Source organism: Rhinolophus sinicus, linkage group LG16 (genome assembly GCF_036562045.2).
Source record: "Rhinolophus sinicus isolate RSC01 linkage group LG16, ASM3656204v1, whole genome shotgun sequence".
NCBI lineage: Eukaryota > Metazoa > Chordata > Mammalia > Chiroptera > Rhinolophidae > Rhinolophus > Rhinolophus sinicus.
This window is the reverse complement of record NC_133765.1, coordinates 31,720,341-31,738,085: the sequence shown is the minus strand read 5'-3', so window position 1 is coordinate 31,738,085 and position 17,745 is coordinate 31,720,341. Positions and strand designations below refer to the sequence as shown.

General features: G+C 53.1%; 1 protein-coding gene across 1 annotated transcript in view; it reads left to right on the top strand.

Annotated features, from left to right (window-relative positions):
* The window catches only part of DTX1 (deltex E3 ubiquitin ligase 1), a 35,774-nt gene that overhangs the window by 2,449 nt on the left and 15,580 nt on the right, over positions 1–17,745 (top strand). Inside the window, exon 3 of the mRNA XM_019734013.2 lies at positions 14,987–15,656. Within this exon, the coding sequence (XP_019589572.2) occupies positions 14,987–15,656 (670 nt within the window). The remainder of the gene's footprint in view (positions 1–14,986; positions 15,657–17,745) is intronic.

Here is a 17,745-nt window from a genome sequence, read left to right as displayed (position 1 = left end):
GTGACAAGCTTGATGGACAGTAGAGGATGGTTAGTCCTTGCTTCATGGAGGCTGCCAAAAAAAGTCCTTGTCATGTTTGACCCCATGGACCAGCTGGTGGAGATTTGGGAGACTTCTTGTGAATCCCTGGATGGCAGGACTGCATGTGACAGCCTTGGAGGCAGTAGGACATGTCCCTTCTCTGTACAGCTGTGCCGTCCAATATGGCAGTCACTAACCACATGTGGCTATTTAAATTTGCATTAATTAAAAGTAAATACAATTGAAAATTCAGTTTCTGGTCCCACCAGCCACATTTCAAGTGCTCAGGAACCACATGTGATTCATGGCTGACACGTTGGACAGTCTAGATCCAGACTATCGCCATCCTCGCAGAAAGTTCTAGAAAGTTCTGCTCTAGAACATGGCATGGTGCCTACAGTGTGATCACCACATGTGGAAACACAGGTGAATCCATAACAAATGGTTTATCACTGTTATATCTATGTTTCCGTAACTTCAGGCATTGCCTGCAGTCACTGGTGGTGCCGGTCATTCATCCATGCCATCGTATGATTATTTAGTGATTTCCGGCTGTGTGTGCAGCCCTGTGCTAAATACTGCAAGGAGCTGGCCAGCCAGGGTCCTGAGTAGAGGTTGACCACTGGAGGATCTAGGCTGGAGGGCCTTGTAGATTCAGGAAGTAAACAAACACATAATCTCACAGATACTCAGCTGCGGGTCTGAGAACATGCAACACACTTGGTCTAGGGGTGGTCATGGGAGGCTAATTTGAGGAAGGGGTGTTAGAACAGAAGTCTGAAGAATGAGTGAAGGAGCCAGTGTTCCAGGCTCAGGGAACAGCCAGTGGAAAGGCCTTGTGGTAAGAAAGAACAGCGTACATTCAAGTTCATTGTGTTTGGAGTGCCATGAGCGTGGGGAAGGTGGTACAAGATGAGGTTGGAGCAGGTCCCGGACAGCCACGAAAAGGGCTTTGAATTCTTTGAGCAAGTCACCCTTGAGGCCTCCTGCCCATTCTTCCAGAGAGGCGTTGAGTCCCTGATGGAGAAATGAGGCATCCTGTGCCTCCATTCTCTCTGGTTTCTCCTGGAACCTTCTCTGGTGGAGGACAGGGGTCTGACAGCAGAAGGAGGTGGGTTCTCTCTTTGGCTTGGTGTTTGGTGTTCTGCAGGTTCAGAGCTAGTGCTGGGTGGGGAAATTTTTTAGGGTCTGGCTTGGTGGGGGGGGGATCCTTAGAACAGGGATAGCCTCACTCAAGCCTGCTTAGCTGGCCACTTTGTCTTTAATCCTCCCATTCGGGAGCACTTTGCTATTCCTACCACCCCCACTTGGGTTCCCAGCTCCTTCAAATCCCTCCATTCCCCTTTTCAGCAGGCCCCTTACTCTCAATGGTGCCTCTTTTATGGTTCAGCCTCTCTGGACCCCCTAGAAGTTCAGCTTCAGTCACTTCCCTGCACCCTTTCCCAGAGCGGCTCAATCTACACCTGCCCCTGTTTGCCGGAAAAGGGAAAAAAACTACTCATCCCTCAGTGGGCTCCTGGGAGCCTGCCCAGACCCCCAGCAAGGGCGGAAGGCCTGGGAACTGATGGGACTGGCAGGGGACCTAAAATGCCTGGAAAACTGCTGGAGGGAGGGGCACCAGGCCTCCCCACCAGACATGTCATATATAGTGTGCTCCCCACTTCTCCCAGGAGCAAATCAGTGTCAATCTTGTTCTCACTGTTAATGGTCCGGGGAAGAGCTTTAGGCAGACGTCCTCCCTCACCTCTCCAGGCCTTAGTTTCTACATCTGTGAAATGGGCAAGAGTGTTGCCTTGCAAACAGGATTCTTGGATTGATGGAGAGAACCAAAGTTATTTTATCCATAAACCCTGACAAATCACCCACCATGTGGCTAGCATGTACTGAACACTACGGATGCATGAGAGACAAGTGGGAAATCCTAAATCTTAAAAAGATTATGGTTCCCTCTCTCTCTCCCCCGCCTCCCCCCCACACGCATTATAAAGTAGTAAAACCCAAAGCTCACTATGTGTACTGAAATGAACACAGCTTCTATCTATGGTTTCTAATTGTAAAATTCTTGATAAGTTTATTGAAGCTGAACTTTCATGTTGGGGGGAATAGCAGCGTGCCCCAGCTTTGCCAATGCCCTAACACTGGAGCTGGAAGACTTTCTGGTAAAGTCATATGTAAGTATTTCAGCCTCTGTGGGCCGTACAGTGTCTGTTGTTCTGCTTGAGTGTCTTGTGGTGACATAAAAGCAGCCGTGGACAGTATGCAAATGAATGAATATGGCTGTGTTCTCACCAAACTGGTTGTGGCCACCAAAATTTGAATTTCATGTAATTTTCGCAGGTCGTGAAATATTCTTTTTTTTCCCATGCATTTAAATATGAAAAAAATTGTTCTTAGCTCGTGAGCTGTGCAAAAGCAGGCGGTGGGCAGATTTGGCCTGCTGGCTGCAGTTCACCAAACACCTGCCCTGTCAGGGTTTTCACCTGCCCATATGGATAAGACAGTACTGGTGCCATGGCACGCTCAGCGTGGCATCTACTGAAATACCCACCTCATGGTGTGTGCCAAGGTACACACATGTTTGCAGACACCCAGCACCAACCCACTTGTACAGCGCTAACACACACATGCCCTGGCATGCAGCCAGCTGAAAAAAGCCCAAGTGTCAGGCTCGGACCACAGGCGAGAGGCCAGGAGAGGAGAGGCCAGGCCGGGTCCCTCAGGGGCTGCTGTTTGTTCAGCCGGTGCCCCCTCACCTCTCCCCTGCTGGGCTGTTTTCATTGCTCCACACAGGGGGTGAGGTTCCCTTTGAAGCCCAACAGGTCTGGAGCCCATGTGGAGGGAGAATACGGTGACCCTGGGCCATGGGATCTCAGATCACTCACAGTGGTGGCCCCTGCAAGGCCACAACTTCCCTGAGGTTCATTGCCACCCCTACCCCACCCCCTGCTGTTGGGGCAGTGGCCTCATTCAGAGCCTGGACTTTCCACCCAGTCCCCACAGCTGGACAGATGTGATTTAACCACTTCCCAGGTCATTTCCAGATTTCTCCCTGAACTCACATGGCTGGGGACAAAGGGAAAGGCCACCATTTTGACGGACTGGTGTCTCCCATTCCCTTCTCCCTCTACTGCTGTGAGCCCTTATGGCAGCCTTCTGCCCATTCTATAAATGGAACAGCTGAGGCTAGGGGAAGCCAGGCTAAGGACCATCCACAATGGCTGTCCCCAAGGCTCTAAACACAGCTGTGCCAGTACTCTCAAACTGTCAGGCTAGAGTGACAGGTGGTGCCTTGTTTCAGCATCTCCCAAACCTACATCATCGCTCCCTGGGTAGCTTGGGCTCCACTCAGGCCTGCTCCCTGCCCTTATGGGGACATCCTGTCTAAGAACATGCTTAGGCTGTTGGAGACTGGGTGGGGCCACCCTGAGTGAGGAATAGTCAACATCAGTGAAAGCACTGCCAGAATTTAGACTCCTAGGCAGGTCATTATACAGATGGAAGACTGGGGCCCAGAGAGGGTGAGTAACCTGCCTGAGGTCACACAGCCAACACATCCCAAGCTGGAACCCAGGCCATTCAGACAGTTCTCAGGGATGTAGAACAAGGTGACATTTCATGCTGGGCTGAGCGAGTTCCTGTCCCCTTCTCCCTTGAGAGTTCTGATGGGGCTTGTTGTCAGATCTCTACCATGGCAGGAACAGCCTGTTTAACCCAAAAGGCCTCCAGGGCCAGCTCTCTAGTTACAGGACCCCTTGGGACCCTCTCTCAGCCAAATTTGGAGGCGCTTGGGGCTGGGCCTGACAGCAGGGACAAGAAGTATGATTGTGTTTGGGCTGGGCGGGGTCTGCCCCATGGTGATTCAGGTTCAATTAATCCATAGATGGGTGTCTCCCACTCCCACCTGTCACGCTGCCTACATTTCCACAGACCCACCCTTTTGGCCTCTGACTGAATTTCTGACTCCGGGAGACTCTTCTGATACCATAAATTCATCCTCACTTTTAGTTGACAGTCAGTAGTGCCTGCTCAGTGACAGGCCCTGAGCTGGGTCCTGGGGACTCATAGAGAAGGACAGGACCCCTGCCTAATTGATTACAGAGCCCAGTGGAGGCAAAGGCAGATATATATGATGAGAATAGCAATTGAACCCTCTGACTCAGGAGGCCACAGATAGAGATCTGCATTCCAGCTTGTCCCTTGGCTGGCTGTGTGACTATGGGCACACCCCTTAACCTCTCAGAGCCTGTTCCCTGCTCTGTAAAATGAGAATAGGAATCATCCCTACCTGAGAGGGTTGTCATGAGGATTTCATGAGATAATTCGGGTAAAAACACAGAGAATATTACTTTGCACATAGTTAGCATTCATGCTCAAGTAAGAAAATGGTTTAAATGCCTCATAGGAGAGGTACAGGTGGCCTCTGGCCAGGTGACGTGGGCAATGAGTGTCTGGGGCCTCAGAGAGGGAGGACTTCCTGGGAGAGGAGTCCTGGGAGGGTCTGCATGGTTTGAGGAATGCTTCCAGGTGGAGGGAACAGCTTCAGCAAGGTCCTGGAGGAGACCTCAGGCCTGGGTGGAAAGGGGGAGGCTGTGACAAGAGGGGAGAGGAAGAGAGGGGGTAAGGGAAGTCTGTTGGGTCCCACGGGGCCTGGCTTGGCTGCCAGCTGCTGCCCTTGAGTGGCCAGGCCCCGGGGGACCCAGAGCCATGCTGCAGGACCAGCTTCATTAATCATGGGTCCTCTGAGACCAGAGCTGGACAGGGGCTGATGCAGACAGTACCTTTCAGTCCATCAGGGCTCCAGCCACCCAGCCAGTAGGGATCACCCCATCTTACACATAGCAAAGCCGAGACCCCGAGGGTGGGGAGCCCCCTGCCCAAGCTCTGAAGAGGTGGGTCAGATTCAGACCCAGGTCTGCGGCGCCCACCCCTCCCCAGGCCCCGCTGCCCCAGCACCTTGGACAGCACCGCCAGGGCCCGGCCCGCTCCAGCAGGGTTGGTATGAGCGATCCTGGGCCGGGTCTTCCTCACAACCCTCTCTCCTCTCAGGTCCTGGCCTCCTCTCCTCCCCTCCTCCCCTCACCTTTTCCTTCTTTCTCCCAACCGCTGTACTCTGACCTAGAGATGAGGGAGGTGGTAGGGAAGGTGATGAGAGCTGTGGTGGGGGAGGGCATGGGGCCATGATTGGCGCTGTTAACGGTAAGGTGGAGTGGGGGGCATGATACAGGTGGCCATGATGGGCAGGTAATAGTAGCTGTCTGTCACGGAGGGAGTGCTGGGGGAGACAATTAGGGGTGCTGTGGGGGTTGTGGTGGAGGGTGGTGAAGAAGGTGACAGAGTGGAGAGGGAGACCTGGGGGCTATAGTGGGGAGCTGAGCAAGGACGTGATAAGAGGGTAATGAGGAAAGATCAGCATGGGAAGGTGAAGGGGTAGGACTGGTCACAGCGGAGACACCCGCTCGCTCAGGCCGTAGGATGGGGTCCCTACCCTCCTCTGCTTGGACTTCTCAGGGTGTGGAGAGTGCCCAGGGCCCTCCCAGGCCCCCCTCCCCCCACGTCTGCGTTTCCCTGGGCCTCCCTCCTTCCACTCACTCCAGCATCATACCCAGTAGCCATTCACCAGGACAGCCTCCAGACCCCAAGACAGCTGCCCCCCATGAACCCTCCCAGCCTCCTGGTTGACACAGACAGCCCACCAGCCCCCAACTGCCCCCGACTGATACCAGCCAAGAACATGGGGCCCAAAATCTGAGAACAGCTGCCTCAGGGAACCTTGTTGGGGAGGCCCAGACTCCAGATTCCCTTCCTAGCAGCTTGCTGATAATTGGGGGGGGGGGGGGTCTGTGACTTTGGATAAGTCACACTCCCTCCCCTCAGCCTCAGTTTCCTCCTCTGTAATATGAGTCCAACAACAGTACCTATCTCATGGGACTATGGTCAGTATTCACTCATTCATTCAGCAGGAATTGAATGAGGACCTACTATGTGCCAAACACTGTCCCGGGCACCAGGGATGCAGCCTTGAATAGTACAGATGTAAATCGCTGGCCTGCAGGCCCTTCCATCTGGTGGTGAGTGATGGGTGTGATACAGAGGCCAGACACTGAGGAAGTCCTGGGATATGGGGCTGCTCCTGACCTTGGAGCTGCCAGGCTGGGGGCTGAGTTTCCCTGGGTCCTGTGTGGCTGTGTCCTTGCTTTGCCACCGTAACCAAGTGCCACTCACTCTCTGGGGTCCCCCCATGGTCCCTCTGGAGCTACTCTAGGATGCCACCTCCACCTACCTGGGCAATAGTGGCAAACGGGTAATGGGGTCTGGGAGGGAGTCTGGCGCCAGGCCCTGGAGCTAAATGCCATGAAATGCAGAACAAAGGACAAGGCAATCAAAGGAGGCAGGGCAGGCGGCCAGGACAGTCCTGCCAGCAACCGCAGCATAGCCACCTCTTCTCCTGATGACAAGCCGGGGCCCGCCACCACTGAGCCCGGGTCCCCTCTTCCTCCGACTGGAAGCAGAGCATGCCAGGGGACGCATAGCATTTACCTGAAATTACACCACAATGGAGCCCTCCCCAGTGCCTCTTTTCTATGGAACAAAGACTCATTCATGCCCAGGTGGTGCTAGTCACCTGGTACTGCGGAAATGAGAGTCAAGGGGCCTGGAGTCAAGATCTGTCTCGAATTGGTGGGGATTTGGACCAAGTCCCTTCCCCCGTCTCTAGGGCCCAGTTCCCTAACCAGACAGAGTCTGAAAATTCCAATGGTTACAGGGCCTGGGCATCTAACAGAAGTGTGTGTAAGTGGCTGGGAAGGCAAAAGTTTTCAACTGTGGTTCTCTAGTGCCTGGTACACAGTAGATACTCAGTACATACCTCAAGACGTGAACGGGGTCACTGTTACTCAGCTGCTGCTAACTGCTGCCAAAAAGGCCAATCCCGGCAGCCATGTCTTTGGATATTTGGGGATTTTTTTGAAATCCAGACTTGAGCGAGTCCACCCCAGTTTTTAAATGCCTGGTCACTGTATTTTTTTTCAATGTAACCAGTATGTGGACTAAAGCAAAATTACATCCACCACTAACTTGTAATCTCTGGCCTAACCATCTGTAGCATTCAGTTAGGTTCACTCATGTGTATTTGGTCATTCATTCATGTAGTCATTCAGCTAGCATTTCCCAAGTGCCTGTCTCCCTGTGTTCTGGGCTATGGAAGGGTGCTAAGGTGGCTGAAAGGTAGGTGGCTCCCAGGGAACACAGACGCCTCAACATTTTGTAAGCTCTGAGCTCGGGAGTACTACTAGCTGCAAGTTGGTATGGGAGCCCCAAGGAGGGAGAGATTCTCCCTAAGGATGGCAGAGAAGATTCCAAGAGGAGAATGCTTGAGCTAAATCATGACCGTTGCGTTCATGAACTCGGCAGAGAGGAAAGTGGAGTGGGTGGGTGGAAGGGCATTCCATTAGAGGGAACAGCATATGCAAATACACAAAGACATAACCATGCAGGATGTGTTCAGAGAATAACCAGAAGTTTGGTGTGGTTAGGGTGGGAAGCTGCGCAGCCCGCTTGTGATGGGCCTTGAACATGAGCTGAAGAGCCTAGACTGATTCCTAAGGGCACAAGGGAGCGATTGATGGGTGTTGAGCGGAGGAGTAAACAGTCAGATTTGAGTTCCTGAAGCATCCCTCTGGCTGCCATGTGAGAATGTATTACAGGGTACAAAGGGTGGAAAGTGGGACACAGGACAGCGGCTGCAGCAATAATCTAAGCAAACAGTAATGGTGGCTTGGACCAGGGTGGTGCCAGTGGAAGTAGGAATAAATTCAAATCAGGCTGGGTTAAATCCTGTCTTCGTAGCTTAGTACCTGTGTGACTTTGGGCAAGTCACTTCATCTCTCTGTGCTCAGCATTTGTACAGGGCAATGATAATAATGGTACCTGCTCTAGACAGAGTGTTGTGTGGATTGAGCTGACATATGTGAAGCACTTAGAACAGTGTCTGGTACACAGTAGGCCCTCTGTGAGCATTTACTGCTATTATTAGTAGTAGCATTGCCATCATCGTTATGTCGATTTCATAGATGAGGAAGGAGAGGCTTGGAAGGGGCAGCTCAGTTGCCCAAGACCACACAGGGCGCCAGGAGACAGACGACTGTCTGCTCCTTCAGTCCCACAGACCCTCATTTTCCTCTCTTGGTTGTTGCTGCTGTACCAGATGGTCTGAACTTGAGTGTGTTGGAAGCCAGGTGACCAGGAAGCCCTCACACGGCCCATAAAGTGGGCAGAGCCAGCTTCCAGCTGCCAGCAGCCTCCAGGGCAAGGGCCTTTCGAAACAGATGTGAAGGTGGTAGCCTCTCAAACGCCATGCAGCCCCTCAGCCTTCCCCAGGTACAGCTGGAGATGCCCCCCCTTCCAGCCACTGCTGCCCTGGCCTGGCTGCCAGCAGACCCTGGGGAACCTGTGCCAGCTTCAAACGTGCAGAAACCACTAATGGGCTTCAGCTCAGCTTGATGAGTCCTCTGGGAGAGTTTGGAGGGAAACAACACTGTGGGATTATTGATCACAGGGTGGGAGGGGGAGGTGCCCTGGGTCCACAGGCTGTAGTTCGAATCCCAGCCTGGCCACTACCCCAGGTGGACTTCCATGTCTTCCAAGGAGCCTCAGTTTCCCAATCTATCTGCTAATAATAGTGCTTAAAATCCCCTAGGGCTGTTGTGATGAGTGGACAGTACACATAAGCCCTTAGCTTGGTGGCTGGCACAGTGGGAGCACTGGATAAATCAGGACGGTTATCGCTATGGCTGCTATTGTTGCCGTCAGAGGGAGTTAGCCAGCCAAGCAGGTCACCAGCCAGGGAGTTCAGGGAGAGGGCCTAGCCACAAAAGTGTGTGCCAATGATTGTTATTGTTACTTCTGGGTTGGCGGAGGATTCGGTAAAGTCCCTCACTGGGGCCTGTCATCCAGTGGGTGCTCAATTCATGCTCAATCTACTGCCCACCCGCTGGTCACAGGACTCAGCCTGCAGGAGACCCCCCCACCTGACAGGATGTCCCATGACTGCCTCCCACTGGTCCGCCTTCCCGTCAGAATCTGGGTGCCCCCAAGCTGAGGTCACTTCCCGCCGGGAAGCCACCCCAGAGGGAGGGGTTCCCTGCTGGGCGTGGGCCTGGCCCAGGCAAGGGATGAGCCTTTTGGAGGCTGAAGGGCAGGCAGGAGGGCTCAGGGCCTCCCCTTTCTCCACAGAGTCAGCTTTTTCTTAAAAAAAAAAAATAGCTGGGAGCTGAGACACCCACGCACCCCACCTCTAGACAGGGGGGCCAGATCAGAACCACATTCTCAGGGCAGAAACCTCTCACAAAGAAACTGCTGACAGCAAAAGGAGGTAATGAGCTCCCCGTCACTGGAGGTATCCTAGGCTGGGCTACCACTTGACTGAGTTGAACCCCTTAGAACCAGTCCATCCTGGCCTTTCCTTTGCTCCATGAATGGAGCATCCTTCCCAGCCCTCCCAGGATTTTACTTCTCTGAGCCTCGGTTGCCTCATCTGTAAAACTCTGGTCCCTTCCTGGAAGGAACTTTGTGAGGATAAAATGAGTTAGTGCAAGGAAAGTGCTGAGCACAGCATCTGGCCTACTGTGGGTGCTCAGTCAACGTTGGCTCTATTGTCACTGCAGTAGCTACTGTCCACCCCCATTGTCTCTCCCTCTTCTCTTGGCCTTGCTCTCCGTCTCTTGGCCTTGCTCTCTTTTTCTCTCTGACTCTCCACAACTGTCTCAATCTCTAGGTTTCAGGATTTTGTTTCTTTATGTCTCTCAAACTTGCTTTGTCTCTCTGCCCCCAGCTCTCCTGTATTTGCCTCAGCATTACCCATTTTGATCTTAGCCTCTCCTGACAGTCTCTCTTGCATGTGTCTCTCTGTCTCTGTGTCTTTCTCCTTATCTCTCACTCCCCCGGAATCTCAGTCTCTCTCTCTCTCCTTGTCTCTGCTCCAGGCATGAACTGGTCACTGGCTGCAGTGGCCGCCCCCACACCCGGTCTCTGGGGCCCAGCTCCTGCAATCCTCCAGCTGACATTTGGCTAAAACCCCTTTCCCCTCAGTGCAGCTGGAAGAAGATTGGAATTTTTCAACCAAACATTTTTAAGAAATGAAGGGAGGGTGGGGGTCAGACAACCATAGGAAATGCACAAAAACAGGCCCAGAAATGGTGCATGCTTGACACAGGTTGCTAACTGCCATGGGGACGCAGCTCCACATGGCCAGTGCAGCTGGGAGCCCGTGAGGCCTAAGGCGGGGGGCGGGGGGGTCTACTCAAGGACAGCAGCAGAGTGGGTCAGTGAGAAAGCCCAGCCACCTCCAAGCCATCAGTCTGAGGTCCTTCCGTCTCTCAGGCTGAACGACCTCCAGCCCCATCTTCGACCCATTGTTCTTGCTGAAAATCTAGGCCAAGGCCACTGGGGAGGAGAAGCAATGTTTCTGCCTCTGCTCCCTTGGAAATCTCAAGATCGCAGCCCAGGCAGGTCACCAAGGAACCAGCTGGCCTCCTCAGTCTGGTCCAGGGCCAGTGTGAGCTGGACAGACGGACGGGTGGGCAGACGGGCAGCAGTGGGCAGCAGTGGGCTCTGTGAGGTACGGGACCCAGGAGAGAGGCCAGCAGCTGCCCTAATTACTCTAGCTCTCCAGGTTCCAATCTCATTTGAAAAGGACTCCAGGGACGCAGCCTTTAATAACTACCAGTAAACAGGCAAGAAAATCGATACCTGGTAAATCGAGCTCTGGAGAGAGGAACGCCTGGGCTGGCTAGCCCCAACCTGGCCCGGAGGAACTCCCAGAGTCCTTTGTTGCAGAGCTGGCCAACACTGCCCTTCAGAACCCTGTCCCCACCCCCACCCCCACCCCCGGGAGCCTTGTGTGTGCTTTGACTCCTGCTCCAATCTCCACTCCCTCTCCATCAAGACCAACTCCTCCTCTTTCCCACTGCCTCTGAGCCCCTGCCTGTGCCAAGTAGGTTGCCCGTTTCAGTTGCAGATGCCTCCTTTGCACCAGGCTTTGTGCCTGGTGCTGGGAACAGAGACATGGATCCAACCTGGTCCTTGTCCTTTTGAAAATCATCAACCAGTGAGGTAGATCAAGAACAAAAACGAATAATTTAATGACAGTGCAAGGACGGACATGTAATAAAAAGCTGCGTATGCCAACTATAGCAGCAGAACAGAAAAGTACTTCCTGGAGATGGTGTGCATGTGGAGGGTTTTGTTGGATGAATAGGAGTTCTCAAAGTGAACAGGGCTGGGAGAGGGTGAATGTGGGTAACATATGCAGTAATAACAGCAGTCTTCGCCAGCATTCATCAAGCACTTACTATAGCCAAGCTCTCTGAGAAGCACCTGTGTCACACATGATCTTACTTTGTCCCATAGTCATTCTTTGGGGTAGGTATTACTACCCCCATTTTACAGATGAGGACAATGAGGCTATGTGGAGCAAGGATTTGCACATGGCCTCTGAGACTTCTGAGTTCTTTCAATCACTTCACTCTGCACCTCCTACCCCAGACCCGCCTGACCAGGTCAGGACTTGGCACACGGAGGTGGTTAAACAAAGCAAGTTTCCATCCCTTTTCCTTTCCATCCAGGGGTCACAACTTCCAGGTGACACACAGCTTTCACCCTGAGCAGGAGGCTATTGGCAATAGTTCAGTCACCTCAGCCTGAAGATTATCTATCAGGAGAATTCATTTTGTAAATGAGGAAACTGAGGCCCTGAGCGAAGAAGATAGGCACTTAGAAGCAGAACAAGAACAGGACCCAGGGTTTTCCCTCTAACCAATCCCCTCTCAGGCCTGTCCTGGAAGAACAGTGTTGTCAAGGGAAAAAAATCAATATGCACACACTCAATTAAAATGATAAATCAGACATCAGAATGAAGCTGCCCCCGAGGCCCCGGGGAACTTTCCACATGATTGGCTGGAACATTACAGGAGCCCAGGGACCCACCCCACCCTGTTTCTTTCATATCATCAGCTACAGCTCTCTGCCTTGATTTCCCCAGCTCTCAGGGCCTGGGAAGTTGACATGGAGGAGGGAAAGTCCATAGCCCTTGGGATTCTTTCAAACAGAGAGAGAGAGAGAGAGAGAGACAGCAGAAGACGAGCTGTTTCAGCCCTGGGTAGGGACCCAAGTAAGGACAGCCAGAGTGTGCGCTCAGGGAAAAGAAGCCTGAGCAAGGCGGGGGCGGGGGAATGGGGGAATGGACCGTGGTGGGTCCCCACCCATCTGGCTGCAGATTCCTGGGCCAGGCGTCTGGGGGAGTTCATGCAGTAAGGGCCTGCTGTGTGCCAGGAACCATGCTAGGCGCTGGAGACACATCCATGAGCAGAGCAGTCAAGATTTCTGTCCTTGTGGGCCAGCAACCTAGTCGGTGGCAACAGAGAAAAGAAAGTATGCAGGGGACTCTATTAAGTCAGGCAGTGCTAAGTGCTAAGAAGAAACATGAAGCAAGGTAAGAGGGTGCAAATGGGAGGGTTAGTCTTAGAAAGGTGGTCTGGGAGGGTCTTTCCAAAGAAGTGACATTTGACTGGTCTTTCCAAAGAGGTGGCCTTTGAACAGAGACCTGAAAGAAATGAGGGAGGAAACTGAGACCATCTAGGGCGTGGCTAGGTAGTTTTCCAGGTGAGGGAACAGCAAATGCCCTGAGGCTGGACAGCTTGGGATATTTGAGGAACAACAAGGAGGCCAGGGAGGCTGGAGTAGAGTGAGTGAGGGGGGATTTTGTAGGTAACATGGGACTCTGTAGGTCATGGCGAGGACTTTGGCTTTTGCTGCAAGTGACCAGGAGCCATGGGAAGATTGGGGGCAGAAAAAGGATGTGATCTGACTTGCACTGAACAAGATCTTTCTGGCTGCCACGTGGGGAACAGACTACAGAGGGCAAGGACAGAAGCTGAGACCAGCCGTGAGTTTACTGCAATAGTCCAGGCCTGAGACATAGAGCGACTTGGACCAGACAAAATCAGTGCAGTGGGAAAGCAGGAGAAGGGTTCGGAGGTGGGCTGTTTCTGAAGGTAGAGGTGACTGGATTTACTGATAGACTAGACATGGGGTATGAGGTAAGAAGTGAAGTCCAAGTTTTGGTGGGTTTGGGGCCCAAGCAGCTGGAAGGACAGACCTGCCGGAAACTGCAATAAGGAAGACTGCAGGAGGAACAGGTTTGGGATAGGGACAGCCAAAGCAGACCTGAGTGTGAGGTGCCTGTGGAACATCCACAGGAAGGTGACAAGGAAGCAACGGGACACAGAAGTTTGGCTGTCATGGAAGAGGATGGGGCTAGAAAGGACAGATTTTGAAATCGTTAGAGACAAGACAGTATTTATCTTGATTGATCCAACCCCATAAGGAAGATCTGCTTGTGCCCATTTTAGAGATGAGAAAACTGAGGCTTGGTGACATTGAATCACCTGACCACAGTCACAGAGCTGGAAAGTCAGGCAGTTAGGACTTGAAATGAGGTCTGTCTGCCTCCCAGCCCTGGGGCCCTACCCAGACCCTGTGCTCTGTGGCTCTTCTCACCAAATCCTCCCCATGGCCCTGTATGAGAGGGGCAGGGTGAGTCATGGATTAGCATCACCTTTATTTTCGATATGGGGCCACTGAGACCTAGGGGGACTTAAGGGACTAGCTCATAGCTGAGGAGCAGTCAAATGTTCAGTTTCCCTGCAGACGCACCAAATGAACCCAGCCAAAGGATCTCTTCATACTGGCCCCAGGCACAGAGCAGGGTAAAGGCCCTGTGAAGTCCTGCAGCCCAGATGTTAGGTTATCTCTGGTTAACCCAGAGGGTCCATGGAGCCTTGCCCTCAGGGAGCACCTAGAGCTTTGGGAGTCATGGAGCAGTGGTTGGAGCAAAGCCTCCATGCCCTCGTTTTTAAAATGGGAACCTGAATACCGACCTAGCTGGATTATCATGCGCTTCTTATGGTTTCAAATGGGCACTCAGCACGGAGCCCTCTAAAGAGCAGACAGTCAGCAAATGTGTATTAACAGAAGGAGCAAATGAACGAACAGATGAATGAAAAAACAACTAAGTGGATGAAGGAATGGACCAGTGCAGGGAGAAGCAAAAGGCATGAAGGAATAAAAGAATAATTGAGTCCAAAATGGGTCAATGTCTGAACTAATGAATTCATTCATATGTTCAACAACTACCTACTGAGCACCTCCTGGGTGCAGGGGCTGGGGATGGAACAGTGAATAAAACAAAGTCCCTGCCATGTGGCGGTGACATTCTAGTGAGAGGAGACAGGCAGAAAACAAGATAAAGAGGTAAAATAGAAATTGTGCCAGATGGAGCAAACAGGCAGGGAAGGAGAGAGGGAAGTACGTGCACATTGTCGTAGGATGGTCGTAAAACGAAGGAAGGAATGACGGCTTGGGTAAAGGGGAGAGCTGAGGAGCGGGAACAAATGCAGGTAGGAATGAAAAGTGGGGGACTTGCCTGCAGGCGTGGGTGAGTGGACTAGTGAGAGAATTACTGAATGATCGCACTGAGGGATGTATGAATGTGTGGCGAAGGCAGGACTCAATGCATGAGCTAATGAAAGAAGGATGGAATGAATGAGTGAACTAATGAAGGAAAGCTCTGCATGCCAACCCCTGTCTGCATGCTCCTGGCCTCCGGATATCTGTCTCCCACCCCAAGTGCTGACTCTGCTTCCCCTACGTTGTCTGAAGAGCCTCCACACCCCTTTCAGCCTCCTGCCCCCCAGGGCCAGTGTTGGCCCTGCGAGGTGAGGGGAGCTTGCGGTTCTGTCCCCGGCCACGCGCCATGCCTTCACGGGCCTCGCATGCTGTCTAGACTCCGCCTTTGTTGGCCCTCCAGCCCAGCCCCTGCACTGCTGACCCCCCAACTTGCGTCACCCCTATGCTGTCCTCCCTGCCCCTCGGCCTGTCCTGACCGCCCCCCCCCACCTTGTGAGCACAGGCACCATGCGGCCCGTGCGGCGCAACTTCTACGACCCGTCGTCTGCGCCCGGCAAGGGCGTCGTGTGGGAATGGGAGAACGACGGCGGCGCCTGGACGGCCTATGACATGGACATCTGCATCACCATCCAGAACGCCTACGAGAAGCAGCACCCGTGGCTCGACCTCTCGTCGCTCGGCTTCTGCTACCTCATCTACTTCAACAGCATGTCGCAGATGAACCGCCAGACGCGCCGGCGTCGCCGCCTGCGCCGCCGCCTGGACCTCGCCTACCCGCTCACCGTCGGCTCTATCCCCAAGTCGCAGTCGTGGCCCGTGGGCGCCAGCTCGGGCCAGCCCTGTTCGTGCCAGCAGTGCCTGCTGGTCAACAGCACGCGCGCCGCCTCCAACGCCATCCTGGCCTCGCAACGCCGCAAGGCTCCACCAGCCGCCCCGCCGCCCCCTGGAGGACCACCCGGCTCACTCGCCGTGCGCCCCAGCGCCACCTTCGCTGGCGCTGCACTCTGGGCCACACCCGCCACCAGCCCCACCGAGCCCCCGCAGTCCTCCGGGGCGCCCCCGCGGAGCCCGAGTACCCTCAGCGGCGCGCCCACCCCGGGCCAGAACAACCTCAACCGGCCCGGGCCCCAGCGCGCCACCAGCGTGAGCACGCGGACCTCCATCCCGCCCGGGTAAGACGGGCCCCGGGAGCAGGGGTGGCTGCCCACCAGGTCTAGGAGCAAAGAATTACAATTATCGTATTAATCATAAGCAATATCTAGACTCCATTAAGTATTCACTTTGGTCAAGTGTTAAGGTGTTCCCACTCATTTATATCCATGCTGAGGACCCTATGAGGTAGGTACCATTATCCCCAATTTACAGGTGAGGAAACTGCTCAGGGAGGGTTAATAACTTCCCAAGATCACAAGTGGTGGTTACCAGAGCAACAACAATTAGGGGGTGTGTTCCGTGTTTCTTATTTGCTCAACTTGATCTGTTACCCCCAAATGATTCTGTCATGCCCATATTACAGATGGGGAGGCTGAGGCAGCGAGAGGTGTGGTACGTACCTTCTGAGAGCCACCCAAATAGAGAGCAGGGATTGGAACTCAGACTTGTAGGATTCTAGGGTCTGCACTGTGTTGTCTTCAAATTTTTAGAGGTTTCCGCCCCTGCCCCAGCCCATGCACATCTCACGTGGAGGCTCAAGCAAGCAGTAGTTACTTGTCCAGAGTATTTCCCTTATAGGCCGCACCTGAATTATCACCACTACTTTGGGCTAATACTAGGGTTTTCAAACTGGCCTCCAGGGACCTCTGGGGTGACCTGGGATAATGGCAGGACGGCGTCGGGGATAAGGAGAAATTAGGCACATGAAAGCAGACCTCTCTCCTCTTGTTTTAACCAGAGCAGCTCTGTTTTGGAATCTCTTTTATGAATTGGCAGAATTTCCCAGTGGGATTTCATTGAGGAAGGGAACTCAGGTCATTCAAGTTTGGAAATCCCTGGGTTAAGGCCCCAGGATAGCAACCCAGTGACCCTGTCTGCTGCCTCCCCTGGAGCCCAGACTTGGTCATTCTCAGCAAAGGACCAGGCCCTGAGGGAGAGGAAATGAGAGAGGACCTTGGGACAGATGAGAAGGGAAAAGACCAGGTGAGGTGTGGGAGGTGATGCCCAAAAGGAGGGCCAGAGCCATCTCTGCTTGTATCACTATGGCATGGCTCAGGGAATCGACCATGATGACCTCAGACCAGCAAAGATCAGATCTGGATACAATCTTTGAGGTCACCCCCAGGCCTCCCCTTTCATCAAGGGAAACCGAGGCCTGGGAAGGGAGGGGCCCTGCAGTAGGCTGACCTATCTGCCTTCTGTTCCTTTGAGAGTCTGACTGCTTGGGTTCAAATCCCCTCTTGGTCACTTGAGATCTGGGGTGAGTCCCTCCTCTTCACTGAACCTCAGTTTCATCTGTTAAATGGGAGCAGTACTCCCCATTATGTGGAGATGCTGTGTGCCTGAATACAACATCTACATGTCACAATAGTTCAGCAACGACAGGACTATTTTTGTTAACCAGAAGGAAGGTTCATATTGGGGGGGGGGGGGTCGGGGTACTGTAACTTTCCATGGGAAGCCCTGTAGCAGCTGCCACCTGCCTGCCTCACCCTTCCCCTTCCCCTTCCCCTTCCCCTCCAGGTCATTCCTCTTGGCGGGCCCACTTGCTGGACAGGGCCTCTTAGGGAAGCACTGCAGGAGGGGCTCACCTGTCTGGGGACCCCAGGGACGGGAGTGTTCATTTTGGCTTCTTGTCGATAGTACTCTGGCTCTGACTCCCTTATGAAAAGGGAGGGCCTGGGGGCCCAGAATAACAAGAAGAGTGGGACAGCAAACTGGAGTGGGTGTGGGATGGGGCAGAACCAGGCAGGTTCCAGAAACTTCTGCAGCAAGAATGTAAGAACCTTTTCTCTGGGGCTGTGTTCTTATAACCTACTAGTGGATGATGAAATCAGAAGGTTGTAACCAGAATTTTCTTGGAATTGAATAGAATGGAATAGAGTAGAAAATATTGGTCTGTATCATACATGGTAATGGTAAGAATTGGTCCATAAACTTTTGCATCATTTCTGCATGTGTTTAATGGGCTGCCAGGTGAAATGAGTTTCTTAGTCACTGATGAAAGTTGTGAAAGCCACTGTTATAGAGCAGGCTGGGAATTACTCAGCTTTTATTGTTCAGTGTTAATTCTCTAAATATGTACTGTAGGTGTATGTTCACAGAGCA